This window comes from Syngnathoides biaculeatus, chromosome 10 (genome assembly GCF_019802595.1).
Source record: "Syngnathoides biaculeatus isolate LvHL_M chromosome 10, ASM1980259v1, whole genome shotgun sequence".
In the NCBI taxonomy this organism is placed as follows: domain Eukaryota; kingdom Metazoa; phylum Chordata; class Actinopteri; order Syngnathiformes; family Syngnathidae; genus Syngnathoides; species Syngnathoides biaculeatus.
The window spans coordinates 18,771,154-18,787,371 of record NC_084649.1 but is presented as its reverse complement, the minus strand read 5'-3'; the positions used below and the strand labels follow the sequence as shown (position 1 = coordinate 18,787,371).

General features: G+C 42.2%; 1 protein-coding gene across 5 annotated transcripts; it reads right to left on the bottom strand.

Moving 5' to 3' along the window:
* Positions 1–129: 129 nt before the first annotated feature.
* Positions 130–14,824, bottom strand: sfi1 (SFI1 centrin binding protein). 5 transcript variants are annotated; one of them, XM_061833976.1, is made up of 31 exons: positions 14,624–14,824; positions 14,074–14,145; positions 13,871–13,981; positions 13,707–13,801; positions 13,504–13,621; positions 13,327–13,429; positions 12,157–12,313; positions 11,932–12,093; positions 11,775–11,845; positions 11,605–11,697; positions 10,531–10,628; positions 10,392–10,458; positions 9,390–9,520; positions 8,929–9,010; positions 8,658–8,830; positions 8,294–8,366; positions 7,073–7,153; positions 6,640–6,714; positions 6,444–6,539; positions 6,273–6,369; positions 5,141–5,262; positions 4,973–5,047; positions 3,501–3,575; positions 3,199–3,411; positions 2,968–3,128; positions 2,814–2,894; positions 1,170–1,404; positions 1,024–1,087; positions 843–963; positions 660–756; positions 130–571 (listed from the first exon to the last, which is right to left on the bottom strand). In XM_061833976.1, exons 1-31 carry the CDS (start codon positions 14,686–14,688, stop codon positions 428–430), a joined length of 3,408 nt encoding a protein of 1,135 aa, XP_061689960.1. In that variant the 5' UTR covers positions 14,689–14,824; the 3' UTR covers positions 130–427. The 5 variants fall into 5 exon arrangements, with proteins under 5 accessions (XP_061689960.1, XP_061689957.1, XP_061689958.1 ...); XM_061833973.1 differs by lacking the exon at positions 14,624–14,824 and adding an exon at positions 14,212–14,609; XM_061833974.1 differs by lacking the exon at positions 14,624–14,824 and adding an exon at positions 14,212–14,609 and having other exon boundaries at positions 1,054–1,087.
* Between the last annotated feature and the right edge of the window lie 1,394 nt (positions 14,825–16,218).

Genomic DNA, 16,218 nt, shown 5'->3' with positions numbered 1-16,218 from the left:
TCAGTGATGTGAATTTCATAAGTGGTAAAAAAAAAAATCTATCAATAAAACCAATAAAAACGTGTGTTTTAAAGAAATTTGAGAGATTGAGAGAGGGGGGGGTTTGAAACAACAGGATGACACATCATAAAAGGGCTGGTTGTGCTTTTATTCATTTTTACATTTTGATGAGTAAGCAAAGATGATTTTTTTTTAGCAAACCCTGAACATTTACAACGGGAAAGTGTTTAAAAAGTATACGCTGGCTTTGTGTTCAAGTCAAATATGGATGTGACATGAACTATATTCTACTTCACCAACTCTTCAACACAGCAGGACATTAAAATGACGCACATAATCAGATGTACACGGTACACCGTTGAGAAAAATAACAAATATAATGAATTGACCAGACTTTAACTCTCAATCATTGCGCGAAACGTTACGTTCACATCCGCGCTTGTCGACAAAGAGAAGAAAACCCCGAGCAGTCGAGGACAGCTTGTAAATGTTGTAGCCTTTCCGCGTGGAAACGCATCGTCAGCCTTCGTGTTCCCAGCTCAAAGGACAATCTCTCGATGCGCTCCTCAAGCTGTCAACACGCAAATCAGCAATTGAGAGGCAAGTCGGGTCATTCTGTTTGGATATGAATGTGCATAAAACCAACAGCGCTCCTTTACCTCCTTCACCTGTTGACAAACTGCTCTGTTATCCATTTCCTCTTTTCCGCTGGTCTGCAGCCAAGTCTGCAAGACATTTTTCACTCTCTGCCAGAGCCTGTGTAGCCAAAACCCCTCCGGTAAATGACCGACTAGAATTATACAAAAGAGCGAGGGGAACGCAGCGTCGGCACGAGCGCTCACCTGAGCTGCTTCCGGTCCTGCAGGAAGCTCTTCATGTCCTGCTGGATGCTCATCAGCTCACTTATCAGCGATGAGCTTCGATTGGTCGCCGACTCTCCGCTAAGTTCTCTCGCGTGTACGTCTTGAAGAGGCACCACAATAAATGCTCAAAATAATTTGTGTAAAGTTAATTGGAATGTACCTGAAGGTTGTGATGAAAAATGTTCTATACTGGGTTCCATTGTTAGAACGCTGGCACGTCCCCACTTAAACACAAATAACAAATGGAAGGTTGATGGCATGGCGGTGAATCGATGTAGACATCACAGTCTAAGCAGTAATTATTACCTGTCCTCTGTTTTCTGTGCTCATGAAAGCAGTGGGAGGCATTAGCAGCTCACGCTGTGCCTGAGTCCGGTCCGTGATGGAAATGGGAGCTTTCTGGGGTGGCACAAGACGCTCGTCTCCGCTGAACGGAATGAAAGGACGACGGAGGGGAGAGGATGACAGTGCAAGTAGAGCCGTCCGGGATGAAGAAATGTGCTCCCGCAGTTGTTGGGCTGCTCCGGCAGAATGTTGACAGCTGAACAAAAAAAGACCAAACAACGCTTTTGTGATAATGACTGCAAGGTTCACTATTTAATCCACAGTTACATTATAAATTATATAGAGCTCGTGCACCTATGTCATCAAATCACCTCACTGGCCGGAAGTGCCGGTCAAACAAAGAATTCTTCAATGCTAAGTCGGTTGGAGACGACCAGAAAATACGTCTTATAGGACGACACCCAGAGTTTTGTCCATTACCGTTAAACATTTAGAAGGTCATAATAAACGAAGGTAAGTGGAAAAATGAGACACTTGGCATCAAGGACCCATGTTTAATGCCAAAGTCGACGTTTTCGCCAATAAGAAATTGGACTGTTAACCGGCTTCCGCTTGTCTCGGACAACTGGATCTACACGCGTATCTGGGGAGTAAGTCGTCGAGATTTACACAGAAGAGTTTGAAAGCCTAGAAAAGTCTAAAAGCATATAAATACTTCGTTGCTGGATCTGTTCTCAATCAAGAATAAATCCCACTTCGTGATGGAGCCATTCAGATTTTTTCAATGCAAATACCAATATTTAAATAAACGACCCCTGCGTTTACACAAACTCGCATTCATTAACTATGTTTGTTTTTGGACAGCGAGTCGGCTCCTCGTACACGGAAGCGCGTTGCGGCCATATGTTAAACTTCAGTAAACCGCTCCGTGACAGATGTATTTTTTTTTTAAATATGCATTGTTCTCAAATAAGTTCAACGCGTATTTAAAAAAAGAAAATAAACCGCCGGGATAGGCTTCAGCTCCCGTACACGGAAGCGTGTTGCGGCCACACGTTAACCTAGGTAAACCTCTGTGTGACCGACGATTTATTTTCTTTTTTTGAAATAAGCACTGGAGTCATTTGAGAACAATGCATATTTAAAAAAAAAAAAAATCTGGAGGGGAGAGATTTACCGAAGATTAACGTGTGGCCGTAGCACGCTTCTGTGTACGTTGGAGACGACTCTGTTTTTCTTTTTTTTTAACGCATTGTTCTCAAATGAGCCAGCGTGGCATTATAAATACTTCTTGGGAATTTGAGATTGAGAAGAAGAATTCCCACAAGAATTGAAGTGATCGCTACACAGTCATCTGTATTTGGTTGGGCACCATCCATCACGTTTAATTGCTGAAATCCATCAATCTTTTCTTGTCTTTTCAGCTGGTATTCTATAAAATGACCTCTTTGAATATCTGTCTCGTCTGTTGTGACAACCAACAGCACAACAGGTTTCGGGTATTGCGAATATTCTGCTCCTCCGGTTCAACATCCCCCACACTGTCGAGCACCTCTTTTTGACCGGCAATATGGCGCCGTGAAAATGGTGATGTCACGTGCACGAGCTCTATACTTAAATATTGCAACCAGTGGAAAAATGTAAATATATGATTAAAAGTCCTACCCGTCATATGGCAATACGCTCAGTGAGGCCTCAAACAGTTCCTCGCAGCGTCGAGTCTGGCGTCGCATTATGGGATGGATTCTTGAAGTGAGAAGGCAACACGATATTACATTTGACAATATTTTCAAACTTTTAACGGCCGTTATGGACTCACAGCTCACTGTCGTCTGTGTCGCTTTCCTCCGTGTCAGATCGAGAAACAGGTTTCGGATCAGGATTACAAAAGGTCACCGTCTTTTTTAGTGGCTTGCAAAGGGCCCGCCGCTTCCACCTCATTGCGCAACACTTCACCACCTTCTGAATATGGAGCCTTTGCTACAGAAAAGAAGCGGACGGCTTGAAATGGGTTTTGTCAAGAGGAATGAGCTAAAATTCATCCACATACTTTTTCCTCCCATTGTGAACACGCTGGTTCTTCTTCTCGTTGTGTTCCAAGCTCTTGCAGGCTCCTTCTGATGTCATTCACGGGTTTGCTGTCTGTCATGACGCGTGTCATGCCCGCACCCTGCGGGTGGTCTTCAACCACCCGAGCGGCTTCCCCCCCCTCCGTCTTCCTCCTACGCTGCTCTGCGGCCCACAGCCTCCACGCGTGCAGCACCTTCAGCAGGATTCCAAAAGAGAGTCGGACAAGTCGTTGTGTCAATGCTGATTCTTAAAGCAGGAAGGGAACAGGTGGGGGGCTGATACCTTGGCTTGAAGAGTGAGGGCCCAATGCCAGAGCGCTTGCTCGGTCTGCTCAGACACTTTGAGTTTGAACTGGAGCTGTTTGCACGGATAAAAGTAAATGTACAGGTTATTTAGCAACAGCATAACCTACTTGCCATTGGTAATTCTGACGACGCTATCAGAGAGGTATTGATTCAAGGATCTGCTTCTATGTGTTTTCTCCACTACAATTAAGACACGGGGTGGGCAAACTTTTGTTGCTAAAAAAAACATTCGCGTCACGAACCAGCGGTGCACGGGCGGACCCAAATGCAGGAGTCCAAGATGAGGACATGATGTTCAATGGGTTCTATTATAAACAAAAGTTGTGCATGACACAACACAGTCCAAGATGGTAGGATCCAAAACACAAGAAACAATGTCCGATAACTGTGAGTCAACTAAAGAGCATAACCCAAAGCGTGACTGGACTATAATAGCGCAGTGGCGGAATAAACCTGGATGTGGGAAAGCATACTCAACGAACTGGTAAAAACCAGTGACAAAAGTCCAAGTTAAATACTTGGCCTAATCACATTGCCTCATGTGACACAGTGACCGGCAACAGGTCTCAGAGATGAAACCGCTCGGAGCGGTGGCCAGGCCATGCCCCTCTTGACCGCGGTCCAGCCTTGCTCATGACAATTCATCGATCAAGTTATACAAAAAGTTTAAATTTGTCTGTAAAATTGTTCATTTTATGAATAACATTGTAATTCCTTTAAATACTTTATTACAATAAGTAATTTAATAATATCGTTACATTCATATTATTACATTAGTGTTGTTATAATGTTACAGTAATATATTATCACATTACATTCATCTATTAATATCCATCCATCCGTTTTCTTAGCCGCTAACCCTCACGAGGGTCGCGGGGAGTGCTGGAGCCTATCCCAGCTGTCAACAGGCAGGAGGCGGGTTACACCCTGAACTGGTCGCCAGCCAATCACAGGGCCCATAGAGACAAACAGCCACACTCACAATCACACTTTGGGGCAATTTTGAGTGTCCAATTAATGTTGCATGTTTTTGTCATGTGGGAGGAAACCGAAGTGCCCGGAGAAAACCCACGCAGGCACGGGGAAAACATGCAAACTCCACACAGGAAGGCCCGGGATTGAACCAGGGACCTCAGAACTGTGAGGCCAACGCTTTACCAGCTGACACATACTCATCTATTAATATTATCTGACAAAATAGACTATTTGCATTTTTTTTAAATTGTATTATATACAATAGTTTTACTAACCAATTGTTTGGACAAAAAAAAAAAAAATAAAGGAATAAATGATTTTTGCTGAATCAATTTTACAGGGGAGAGGATGAAAAAAATGCACATTACAGGGCACATACTAATGTAAAAACCCAGCGGCCGGGATTAAAGAACAGAGTGAGCCGTGACAAATAGTTCTGGTACTGGATCAAACCGGAAATGCAGGAACACAAACCTTCCTCCTCCAGAGTGCAAAGTAGGTCCGGTACATCTTCAGTCTCAGCAACAAGATTCCTTGTCGTTTCATCCCCTGCGTCACCACCACATTGTCATGAGACGCGATGACGGCACAGGGTCGAATTGCTTAATACGACGGTTGCAGGTAGCCGGTGAATAAATGTACCTGATATTTGAGGCGGGTTTGGTGCTGCGTCTTCCACGCTCTCAGCGCTTTGCACAGCAGTTTGGAGTTGTAATGCTTCCGGGCTTTTTCCGTGCTTATTCGCTCCCTCCGCAGCAACTCCACTGGTGATACACGACAGTAGAAATGCAGTTGCTGATGCAGCTACTTATGACTATATTTTTGGTATATTTTCAAGTGTTGTATTTGAAGTTCCAGTCATCATCGAGCTTTAATAATATTATTATAATATTATTTATTATTATGATTAAGCCGCTGAAATGACCTCTTGTGGCAATTGAATTTATTCAATCTGATTGAGTGGAATCATCCCAAGGTGTTTTTAACATCTCTCCCCATTTTCTAAGATTGATCCTAATTTGGGTTGCGGGGGTGTGTTGGGGGCTATCCCAGCTGAATTTGGGCAAGAGGTGCGGTAAATTCAAACACAGAACCTCAGAATGTTCCGGCTCATATCTGTAAGTTCCTCTTGACCTGCTGTTTTAGAGAGTTATGATATGATCCAGCAAGTTACTAGCGTGAGACATTTGTGCTGGTCACATGGAAATTTTGACGTTGCGTTTTATTTATGTAATATTACAACTTTAATCTTGTCCGATCCATCCATCCGTTTACTTAGCCGCTTATCCTCACAAGGGTCGCGGGGTGTGATGGAGCCTTTCCAAGTTGTCAACAGGTAAACTGGTTGCCAGGCAATCGCAGAGCACATAGAGACAAACAGCCGTACTCACAATCACACCTCGGGGCAATTTGGAGTGTCCAATTAATGTTGCACGTTTTTGGGTTGTGGGACAGAATCGGAGTGCCCGGAGAAAACCCACACAGGGACGGGGAGAACATGCAAACTCCACACAGGGAGGGCTGGGATCGAACCCGGGTCCTCAGAACTGGGGGGCGAACACTTTACCGAGGGAGACACCGAGCCGTCCCCATTTTCATACATTGATATGCAATTTAAAACATTTTTAAGATGCAGAGAGTAATTGTCGTTTCCCGCGTACTTAACTTATTTCCGTGGTGCTAATCTTATCACATTTCAATTTTATTTTTGTATTTTTTGAATATGTTTTCTTTATCTCTGGTGCCCAAAACCAGGTGTATGCTTTAATCTTGCCTTGATTGAAAGAACTCTGAGGACTGTTGAGTACTTTTCCCTTCTGGTGCCGGCCAGAAACCCCATCCTTTAATTCTTCTCCCAAGGCCAGGAACACCTGATTTAATGCACACTTTTAGTTGAGTGTACCTTCCAGGCCAAAAAGTTGTCCCTTAAGCACATCAAGCTCACCTTCTGCGGCTGGATTTTGTTCACCCGAGCAGCTTCAAACGCCTCCACCTTCTTCCTGCGCTTCTTTATGACCCACAGCCTCCACCCATACAGCATCTCCAGTGGATTCCCAAAAATAAACACATTCAAAACAAGTGTCCTCCTGCCTCCTGCACTCATGTTTACCGCAAGAAGGGATGAAGCAGGTTGGCCATACCTTGGCTTGAAGAGTGAGGGCCCAATGCCAAAGTGCTCGTTCTGTCGGCTCAAATGTTTTGAGTGTGTCGTGGAGCTATTTGCATTAAAAAAAAAACAAACATTATGTGTTATACACGTTGGAAATAAAATTAGCTACAGTATAGTACAGTCAAATTAGATCCGATGCAAGAGCTAAATTGAAAACATGACCTTTGCAAAAATGATAAGGCTCAATTTTGATTGATGGGTGCAAATCTGACAATATGTATGCAGTTGTAAAAAAATTGTTAAATTAATGGCTCTGACAGTGTCGATTAAAATGGCACATTAGTATATTTCTAAAAGCAGAAATTGCACACAACTCTTGTACTTCATCTCACTGTGTAATTATGTTGACTTAACACGGATATTAATTCATTGTTATGTTCATGTTATTTGTATATTGCATGTACCTTCCAGGGCTCGAAGCTGTGCTTGCCAATTCTGTTTTCGTGGCACCGCTGAACCTTTGTCAATTTCTGTCTCTGAACAAACTGAAACAAATGAACTTGTTTGCTACACGTGCTACTTTTTCACCACAAATGTATCACTTGGCTCTGTATGAGCTGTTCAAAACAGAAATGCTTCTTTTCACACTATAGAAGTACAAGAAAATGTTGGAAGGAATATATAGTGAATACTCGGTTCTCGAATAAATCAGTTTTCGGACGAAAATTTTGAGATTTTTTTGCTTCTGTTTTCAAGCGAAAATCGGTACTCGAACGCCCCCGACAAAACCCGGAAATAACATAATGCACGTGGCCCGACCAGCTGACCCACGATGCGCGTTGTTATTGTGTATAACGCAGCCTCTGTACGCAGATGTGTCCCGGTAGCTACATTTACTGACTGTTTTTTCTTCCTTTTGAGGACTATTAATCAACAATCATGGCTCCAAAGAAGTGACACTAGATAAGTTCTTTGGGAAAAGAAAAGAACTTCCAGGGGGCGAGTCACCCCCAACTGAAAAGATTTGACACAGGACTTGATAATTTTGCATTGCTTTTTTCTTGTGAACTTTAATAATGCTCTGTTCCATTAGGATTTCTGCATTTTGTTTCCAAGATTTTGTTAACGCGCATTACGAGTTAATGTTTTTGTATGTTACTTTTTGTAAAAATAGTTTTTTTGCGTTTTTTTTTTCCCTCATTATTGTTTGTTTAAAGTTATTCTGCACTTTTTGTTCATAAAAAAAGTTGACAAGTCTGGGGGCCGAGTCGCTACAAACACGGCAATGCACACTTATATAAAGTATTTCAACTATACATGTATTTCTACTATGCAGTTTATTATCAGGAAAAGCTTAAAAAAAAAAAGATTAAAAAAACAATTTTTTAGGCTTGGAACGCATTATTTCATTTTCCATTCATAGCAATGGGAAAACGCACTTCAGTTTCCGTATGTTTCGGTTTTTCAACTGGCCTTCTGGAACGGATTGCGTTCAAGAACCGAGGAACCACTGTATTTACATTTTTCAAATGTAAATCTCTTCAGCAGGTTTAGAACGCATTATTTCTTTTTCAATTCATTGTAATGGGAAACATCGATTTGGTTTTCGAACAAATAATTTCTCAAACCGCCTTCTGGAAGGGATTGTGGTCGAGAACCGAGGTTGTACTGTAAAAGACGATCACCTTTTTCCACCTATCCAAAGCCCATCTGACGTTGTAAAGTTCACCCTGGCGACAAGCTTGCCGGTCATTGGTCCTAAAGTACAAAAATAATTTCCAATCATTAATATTTTAATTACAACAAGAAACTTTTAGTTTAACACTGATGCTGCAGCACCATGTATTATTTAATCGAGCTAAACACACAAATATTGTAACATAAAAATTAACACAGTGTAGCTTGTTATTATTATATTACTATTAAGTATTTGCGCAATCAATCACAAAACCATTCATTCGTCATTCAGTCAGTATAACAAGATAACATAAATATAAAAAATACATTGCCAATGTGGCTAACAGAAGGAAGAGGTCTGCTTCGCCTCACCTGGCCTGGAACTCACTGGTGGCGTCTTCCCTCTGCTCCAACGAGACGTGGGGAAGACTTTGCGGGTAATGACGTTCAGACGCCTGCTGGTGCTTCTCCTGCAGCTGCTTCGTCCGTTTCCTCCATCGAGCCCAGGCTCTCTGCACGTGGCCTTGCTCTTCGTGGAGAATGGCCTGGGGAACGCATTGCGCGCCATCAGCTGCAATGTTTGTTCTGTGCCCACTACATATTACAATTGTGATTCACTCAATTCATAAAAGCGACAACATACTATTCGCAACGACAGCATCTCGTCCTTGTGGTTCTCTGACTGTTGCCGCCAGGTGCACAACACCCAAGTGCACAGGCGCTGTCTGAAGGAAAAGGTGTCAAAACAATGTTTTCTTTTCCAAACGGGATTAACCCATTCATGTGCAGGGTGGCAATTTTTTGCCCTGTTGAGATAAGTCTCCTAACAGGCCACAATCAAGGAAATAACACTTTTTTTCCATTTATGGTTAAGTTATACGATAACTTTACTAATTTATAATCTTGTCCCAAAAAATGGGACGCTGCCCGCGAGAGGGTACTTGGATTTTCTTAGTAGATTGTCCCAAAAACCATAATCAGAATCAGATTAAAACACTTAAATATTTTGATATACTGAAGGATTATAATGCGTGGAAAATGGGACGCTGCCCACGAATGGGTTAAATTAATAGTCCGAGAACAAGAGACAGCAAATGCACCCACTTATGGTAGAAAACTGCCTTCTCTCTCCTGTCCTTCTTCATTCTTCTCTGCAGAATATATTTACACCACGAATTGAAATAATGGGCCAAAAGGTGCTCTTCAAACCAAACATCAGCACGCCATTCCAGCTCCTGCACAGCAGCATAAGAAGAGCCAGTCAACGAGCATTCGACAGGAAGCAAGAAGCAGGCAAGCGGTAGTTGCCATCAATGTCCAGTTCCAAAGCTTCTTACGGATGAACGACTGTCGCCCGTAAATGCAAGCTGTGATTTCTCGTCACATTTTCTGCTCAATATCGCATTTAAAGCTGAACTTGCATACAGTGAAGAAAATAAGTATTTGAACACCCTGCTGTATTGCAAGTTAGAAATTACACTTTTTTTAATTACACTCATTTTTTTTAATTGATTGTATGGGGGTGGGGGGACAGGTGTCTTTATGCAGCTAATGACCTCGCACAGGTGCATCTGATTCAGGATAATACGTGGAGTGGAGGTGGACTTTTAAAGGCGGACTAACAGGTCTTCGAGGGTCAGAATTCTAGCTGATGGACAGGTGTTCAAATACTTATTTGCAGCTGCATCATACAAATAAATCGTTAAAAAAAAAAAAATCATACATTGTGATTTCTGGATTTTTCTTTTGAGATTATCTCTCCCACAGTTGACATGCACCAATGATGAAAATTTCAGAGCCCTCCATGATTTCTAAGTGGGAGAACTTGCAATATAGCAGGGTGTTCAAATACTTATTTTCAGTTACTGATGGTGACTGACTTCATCTGAATCTGTTGCAGGCACCCTGGGTTGACTTACCAACTAGTGACATTATTGTGACAGTGAATGATTGTTTGTCTCTACGTTTGCCCTGCAACTGACTAGCGTAGTCCGCATTTTGTCCCAAGTCAGATGTGAAAGGCTCCAGCTCCTTGTGACCCTGAACGGGATATGCGGTATAGAAAATTGACAGATGTGAACGAGGCATACGTGGATGTCCAAATACCTGCATATGTCTTTGGTGTGCAAATTTCTCGCTCCAGTGGTCAAAACAGCGACTCAACAGATGCGTCCTGAAAAGAGAAGCGGAAAAAAAACTTGAGATGTTTATGGCAAATACACATAAAAAAAGAAATGAAAAGCACCTGTAGTTGGTCAATGCCAGGTCTGTCAGAGCTTGGAAAGGTTTGTCTTCAGTCTCCTCCAGTCGCTCTTTCCACAGCTTCCAATGTTTATTTAGGACCTATGTAAAAATACAATAACAACACAACATTTATTTATTTCGGAGATCCCCAACCATGGAGATATGTTTCTGGTGTGCTGTGAGAAATGATCCAATTTCATTTTATTTTCTCAGAAATTTACAATGTATTAATTACAAATACCCAGCACAATGGATCAGCTGGTAAAGCGTTGGCCTCACAGTTCTGAGGTTAGGGTTCAATCCTGGACCCGCTGGGGCCGTGATCGAATCCGGGTCCTCAGAACTGTGAGGCCAACGCTTTACCATGTGATCCACCGTGCCGCCAAAATGTGACAAAATTATCTTTTTTTTTTGTATTATTATTAATTATTTTTGTATTATTGGCTTGTGGTGTGCCTTCAGATTTCTCAAAAGTACAATGGATACCTTGGTTTAATAAACTTAGGTAAACAGTGATATAACTTATTGTGGCCCTTGACAAAAATCTGACCGTAGAAACTTCTGTTTTTAGTGAATAAATAGAGGCATTAATTCATAAATAATGGAAGTGCTCCGTGTCATTTTGGGAGCTAGATGTAATATTCATATGTTCTCAGTAGAGTCGTGAGTGGGAGCGAACCGATCTCAGCTGACTTTGGGCAAAAGGTGTGTTCCAACCTCGACTGGTCACCAGCCAATCACAGGACACTTATAGACAAAACAACTAATCAAACTCACATTTGCAATTATGAACAATTTAGAATCTTCAATTAACTAATAAGAGATTTTCTTGGGATGTGTGAGGGAGCATAGTCCCTACGGCCAAGAGAAAACCCACGCAAGCATGAGAAGAGCATACAAACTCCAAACAGGAAGGCCGGAGCCCAGATTCAAACACCCTGCCTCAGAGCTTTGAGCCGGGTGTGCTTGGCTTGACCACCAAGCCACACGCATGTTGCATGAGAAGGAAAAATACACTCTTATTATGTATTGTCTGTATGGTGAGTGCAGTTGAAGTAGAATGTCAACAACTCACAGTCCGGTGAAGATGTTGAACTGCAGTATTGTTATTTAGCCGTTTAGCTTTGTTCTGGGACACGTTCAAAGATAGACCCTGAAGTAAAGCACGCTGCAGGAAGAAGAAAAGAGTCATCAGTACAGTGCGTAACACAGCAGATTACAACAGCTTCACTCTTTGGATCTGACCTGCAAGCGATGGTGGTGATGTTGACTTGCCATTTGGCCCTTATCGGCTTTTTGTTTGCGCCATGTCACATCTGCTGAGGAGCTCAAGAATCCAAAACCCCTCTACTGATAGGATGGCGTTTGCGCGAAAGCTAACGCTAGGTTTAAAAGAGGATACATGCCTTCCAGTGCAGGAGGGCTCGCCGCTGAGATGCCCGACCTGCCAGCTGCCCTGAAGCTTGCAAACGTTCTTCCTCCTTCTGTTTGCGATCCCACTCGTGCCTCCACACACTCCAGCTCCGCCTCATCAGGTGAAGACAGGCGAGGTGCTTTGCTACGGCTGAATGACCGAGTGAGTGTAAGACGAACGGCAAATCTTTTAGCGAAAACTCTTAGTGAGAACCTTTAAATGGTTTCTGGTGCTGCTGACAGGAGACGACGCTTTGCCACTCATGCAATGATTTCTTTGTCGCTGTGCTGCTGAAGTGAAGTGAAGCTTCAGATTCTTTCTGTATTTTGGGACAAGGAGCAGATTGCAGCTCTTTTTGCTGAAGAAATGCCTGTCACAGATTTTCGCATAGGATACATTACTACACACAAATATACATAGTTAGGTCCAGAAAAATTTCAACCGTTTTTTTTTTTTTTTTTTTGTAATTTTGCCTTTATAGATTACAATAGATCTGAAATAAAATGGATAAACTCTCGATAAAATCGCTGTAATGTCCATATCCAATGTACATGTCTGAATGTTTTTACATTTTAAATGTGCATTTCACATTCACCAGCTGTCGCTTGCTTTAATCTATGAACTATTTCCATCCATCCATCCATTTTCTTAGCCGCTTATCCTCACAAGGGTCGCGGGGTGTGCCGGAGCCTATCCCAGCTGTCAACGGGCACGAGGCGGGGTACACCCTGGCACATGGAGACCAACAGCCACACTCACAATCACAATCACATGTAGGGGCAATTTAGAGTGTCCAATTAATATTAATGTTGCATGTTTTTGGGATGTGGGAGGAAACCGGAGTGGCCGGAGGAAACCCACGGCAGACACAGGGAGAAAACTCCACACAGGCGGGTCCGGGATTGAACCTGGGACATCAGAACTGTCAGGCCAACGTTTTCCAGCTGACCCACCGTGTCGCCCCTCTATGAAGTATTTATTCCTTTAAAAAAAAAAAAAAAAGTCGCGGGGAGTGCTGGAGCCTATCCCAGCTGTCAACGGACAGGAGGCAGGGTACACCCTGAAATCAATGCCAGCCAATTGCAGGGCACATAGATCAATCACACCTAGGGGCAATTTACAGTCTCCAATTAATGTTGCATGTTTTTGGGATGTGGGAGGAAACCGGAGTACCCGGAGGAAACCCACGCAGGCACGGGGAAAACATGCAAACTCCACACAGGAAGGGCCGGGATTGAACCAGGGACCTCAGAACTGTGAGGCCAACCCTTTGCAGCTGATCCACCGTGCCGCCCAAATCCATTGCGGTGATGTATAAAAGCAATGGCATAAAACGTCTGAAGAAGCATAGCATGGAGAGAAATGGGGAAGCTTCATCTTCACCTTGCTATGTAGATTCAATCCTCCGTGCATTAAGCCTTGGTCACCCATAGTGCAAATGTTTTGATGCTCTTGGAGCCTCATCTTCCACAAACACCATACTGAACTGGAAGAACACAGAGTGCTAATAAATATTAAAACCCCACAGATGTATGCATCAGTAGAAAAACTTTTACGTACAGAAGACGAGTCCGCCTGTGTTGCTCTTGAGCTATTTGACGTGCTCTGCTTTTCTGCCGATTTCTTTGGATGAAAATCTTCCACTTATCCCAAATCTGACGCATACGGCGCTTATCGTCTGGTGAACACCAAAAACAAAGGCGTTACATTCAAGAAAGGTCTACATTTAAAGATTCAACCTCTCAACATTATCAAAAAGTTACCAAATTCTTGAGCTTTTTGAATTCGCCTCTTCTTTTCTATTTGCAGTGACATAAAAGTTTGCCAGCTTCGGAATGTCACGTACAGCAGGTTATACCTTGAACAAAGACACGTCATTGAGAGGTCAATCTGATTCATAAATCATAAGTATATCATAGGCACTGACCTGTAATGATACTCTGCACGTACTGAAAGACTCCAGCCCCTCCCGGATTCCCAACACTCGTCTTTCCATCCCTGGAATGTTTTTCTCAGTAGCACACTGTCATAATGACACCTATACATCAAAAACCAGAAAGTGCAGAAATGACACGAAATCAGATTGTCGAGAATTTCTACAGACTTTGATTAATATCTTTAAATGTTTACTTGGCTCCATGAGGAAGTTTTCGACCAAAAGTGTTCCGTGTCCATATTTTTAGGAACTTTCTTGCCAAGTGTCTGTAGAGATGAAATAGGTGAGACAACTGACAAAGTACAGCAACAGAAATGAAATACATTTTGCACCTTATTCTCAGCTCCTTAATTCTTTCACAATTGTCCCAACTGTATCCAACAATATAAGGAATATTCCTGCTTTGAACTCTACACGCTTTGGTATCGACACTAAATCTGACGCTGTGTAATGTGCCTCTTTGGAGATTCGACTGTCTCGATTTTTTTTCCATTATTACGAAGAAACGTCTCCATTCGAGTAGAATTCCACCGTTACTCGTTAAAAAGAATAACGTGGATCAGACACTATGATAGTGGTTAAACTTTTTAATTTTGTTGCCAGTGTCTAAAAATCTATTCGCAACCTCAACTTGAAAATTTCGGGGGGCGACCGCGCATTTGTTTTTCCGTGTCACGTGACAACGAACGAGGGCTCTCGGTTGGTTTAATTCTTTTCTTGTTAGCACCGATTTTGCGATCTTACCTGTTTTGAGCGCTAACGAAACGCCGAGCGGTGATGCTTGTGAGCCAAGTCCACAAATCGAGCATACACCTATGCTAGGATTGGCTGTCCAAATATATGCCTGATCATAATTCAAAAATGTATCTATATTGTAGTAACAGTTTTACAAAATTATTTATATTTTTTTAAATAATCATTCGCATATTTATTAAAGTTGACTTATTGCTGTAACATCAATTTTATTAACGATAGCAATTAAAGTTACCGGACTAGTTGGAACTGTACAAAGGCGCAAGGGGCACTGCGCGAGCGTTCGAGGACCTTCTTAAAGCGGCGATCAGAGAAAAATTGGTGCTACGACTCGGGAAACAGAGAACGTGTAGACAAGTATTTCAGATTATTCTTTCAGAAGACTCCAATGGTGTAGTTATTTCAAGTCACCCTAGTACAGTCCGTTTTTTTAACTCACTGCAATAACTCGGCCGGTGTAAATTTTGGTGGGTGGGCATTCTCAGCTAGTTAGCTAGCTAGCTGGCTGGCTGGCTGGCTGGCTAGCTAGCTGAATCGGCTAGATTAGCTAGCTAGTTGACTAACGTGAACTATTGGTCAACTATTTTCATATTCAGCCGTCATAGCGGGTAAGTAGTTTCTGTTTATAGCTGGTATATTTTCACACAGCGGTAAACTGTCTGCGCAATGTGCTTTTAAAAAAAATGAGACGCTGGGTGTAATGTTTGCTAACAAACAGACGAGTGTCGGACTTTAAATGAACAAAAACAAACATTCAACGGACTCTCTGATAATAAAGTTAACGCTTGATTTCTACGAATTGTTTGAGGTCAGCTTCTATCAATTTGCCATTCAGCAATTGTTAACCCTCGTTGGGAAGTCTGCAGGCTCTAATCAATTAACTCGTTAAATGGAAGGTAACGTCAGGTGTGTTTCAACCCCTCCAACATTAAGCAGACTTCAATGGTTTCCGTCCTCTCCAAAATTCCACTGCACTGTTTTTGCTTGTCCTTGACTGATAATCGTTGTCCAGTTTCAAGGCTGAAATCCAAGTTTAGTCGTAGAGCACCATTCATAGACCAGGAGAATCCACAGAAGCAAAGTAATGATTGGGAATAAGACTAAATGAAAAGACCATAAATTAACTCATTCATGTGCAGGGTGCAAATTTTTGGCCTTATTGAGAAGTCTCCTGAAAGGACAAAATCAAGGAAGTAACACTTTTGTTTATGGTTAAGTTATATGATAAGTTTACTAATTTCTCATCTCGTCCCAAAAATGGGACACTTCCTGTGAGAGGGCACTTGGGTTTTCTTCGTAGATCGTCCCAAAAAACGGAATTGGATTAAAACACTTAATTTGATATACTGAAGGATAATATGTGTGAAAAGTCCAAAAGTCTTGCAGTGTAATTTTATATGGTACTAGGAGTATAGTAATGTGCCGGTGTGGTAAATGTAGACAAGGGGAGAATCTCTGAAATAAATGATCCAACTGGAAGTTACACGTGTTTCAATTTTTTTTTTTTTTTATTTAAACTCAGAACATTGCATTTGAGCACAGCGTTGTAGTTCACTTTTAGATCAGTACACTTGGATTAAACTTAA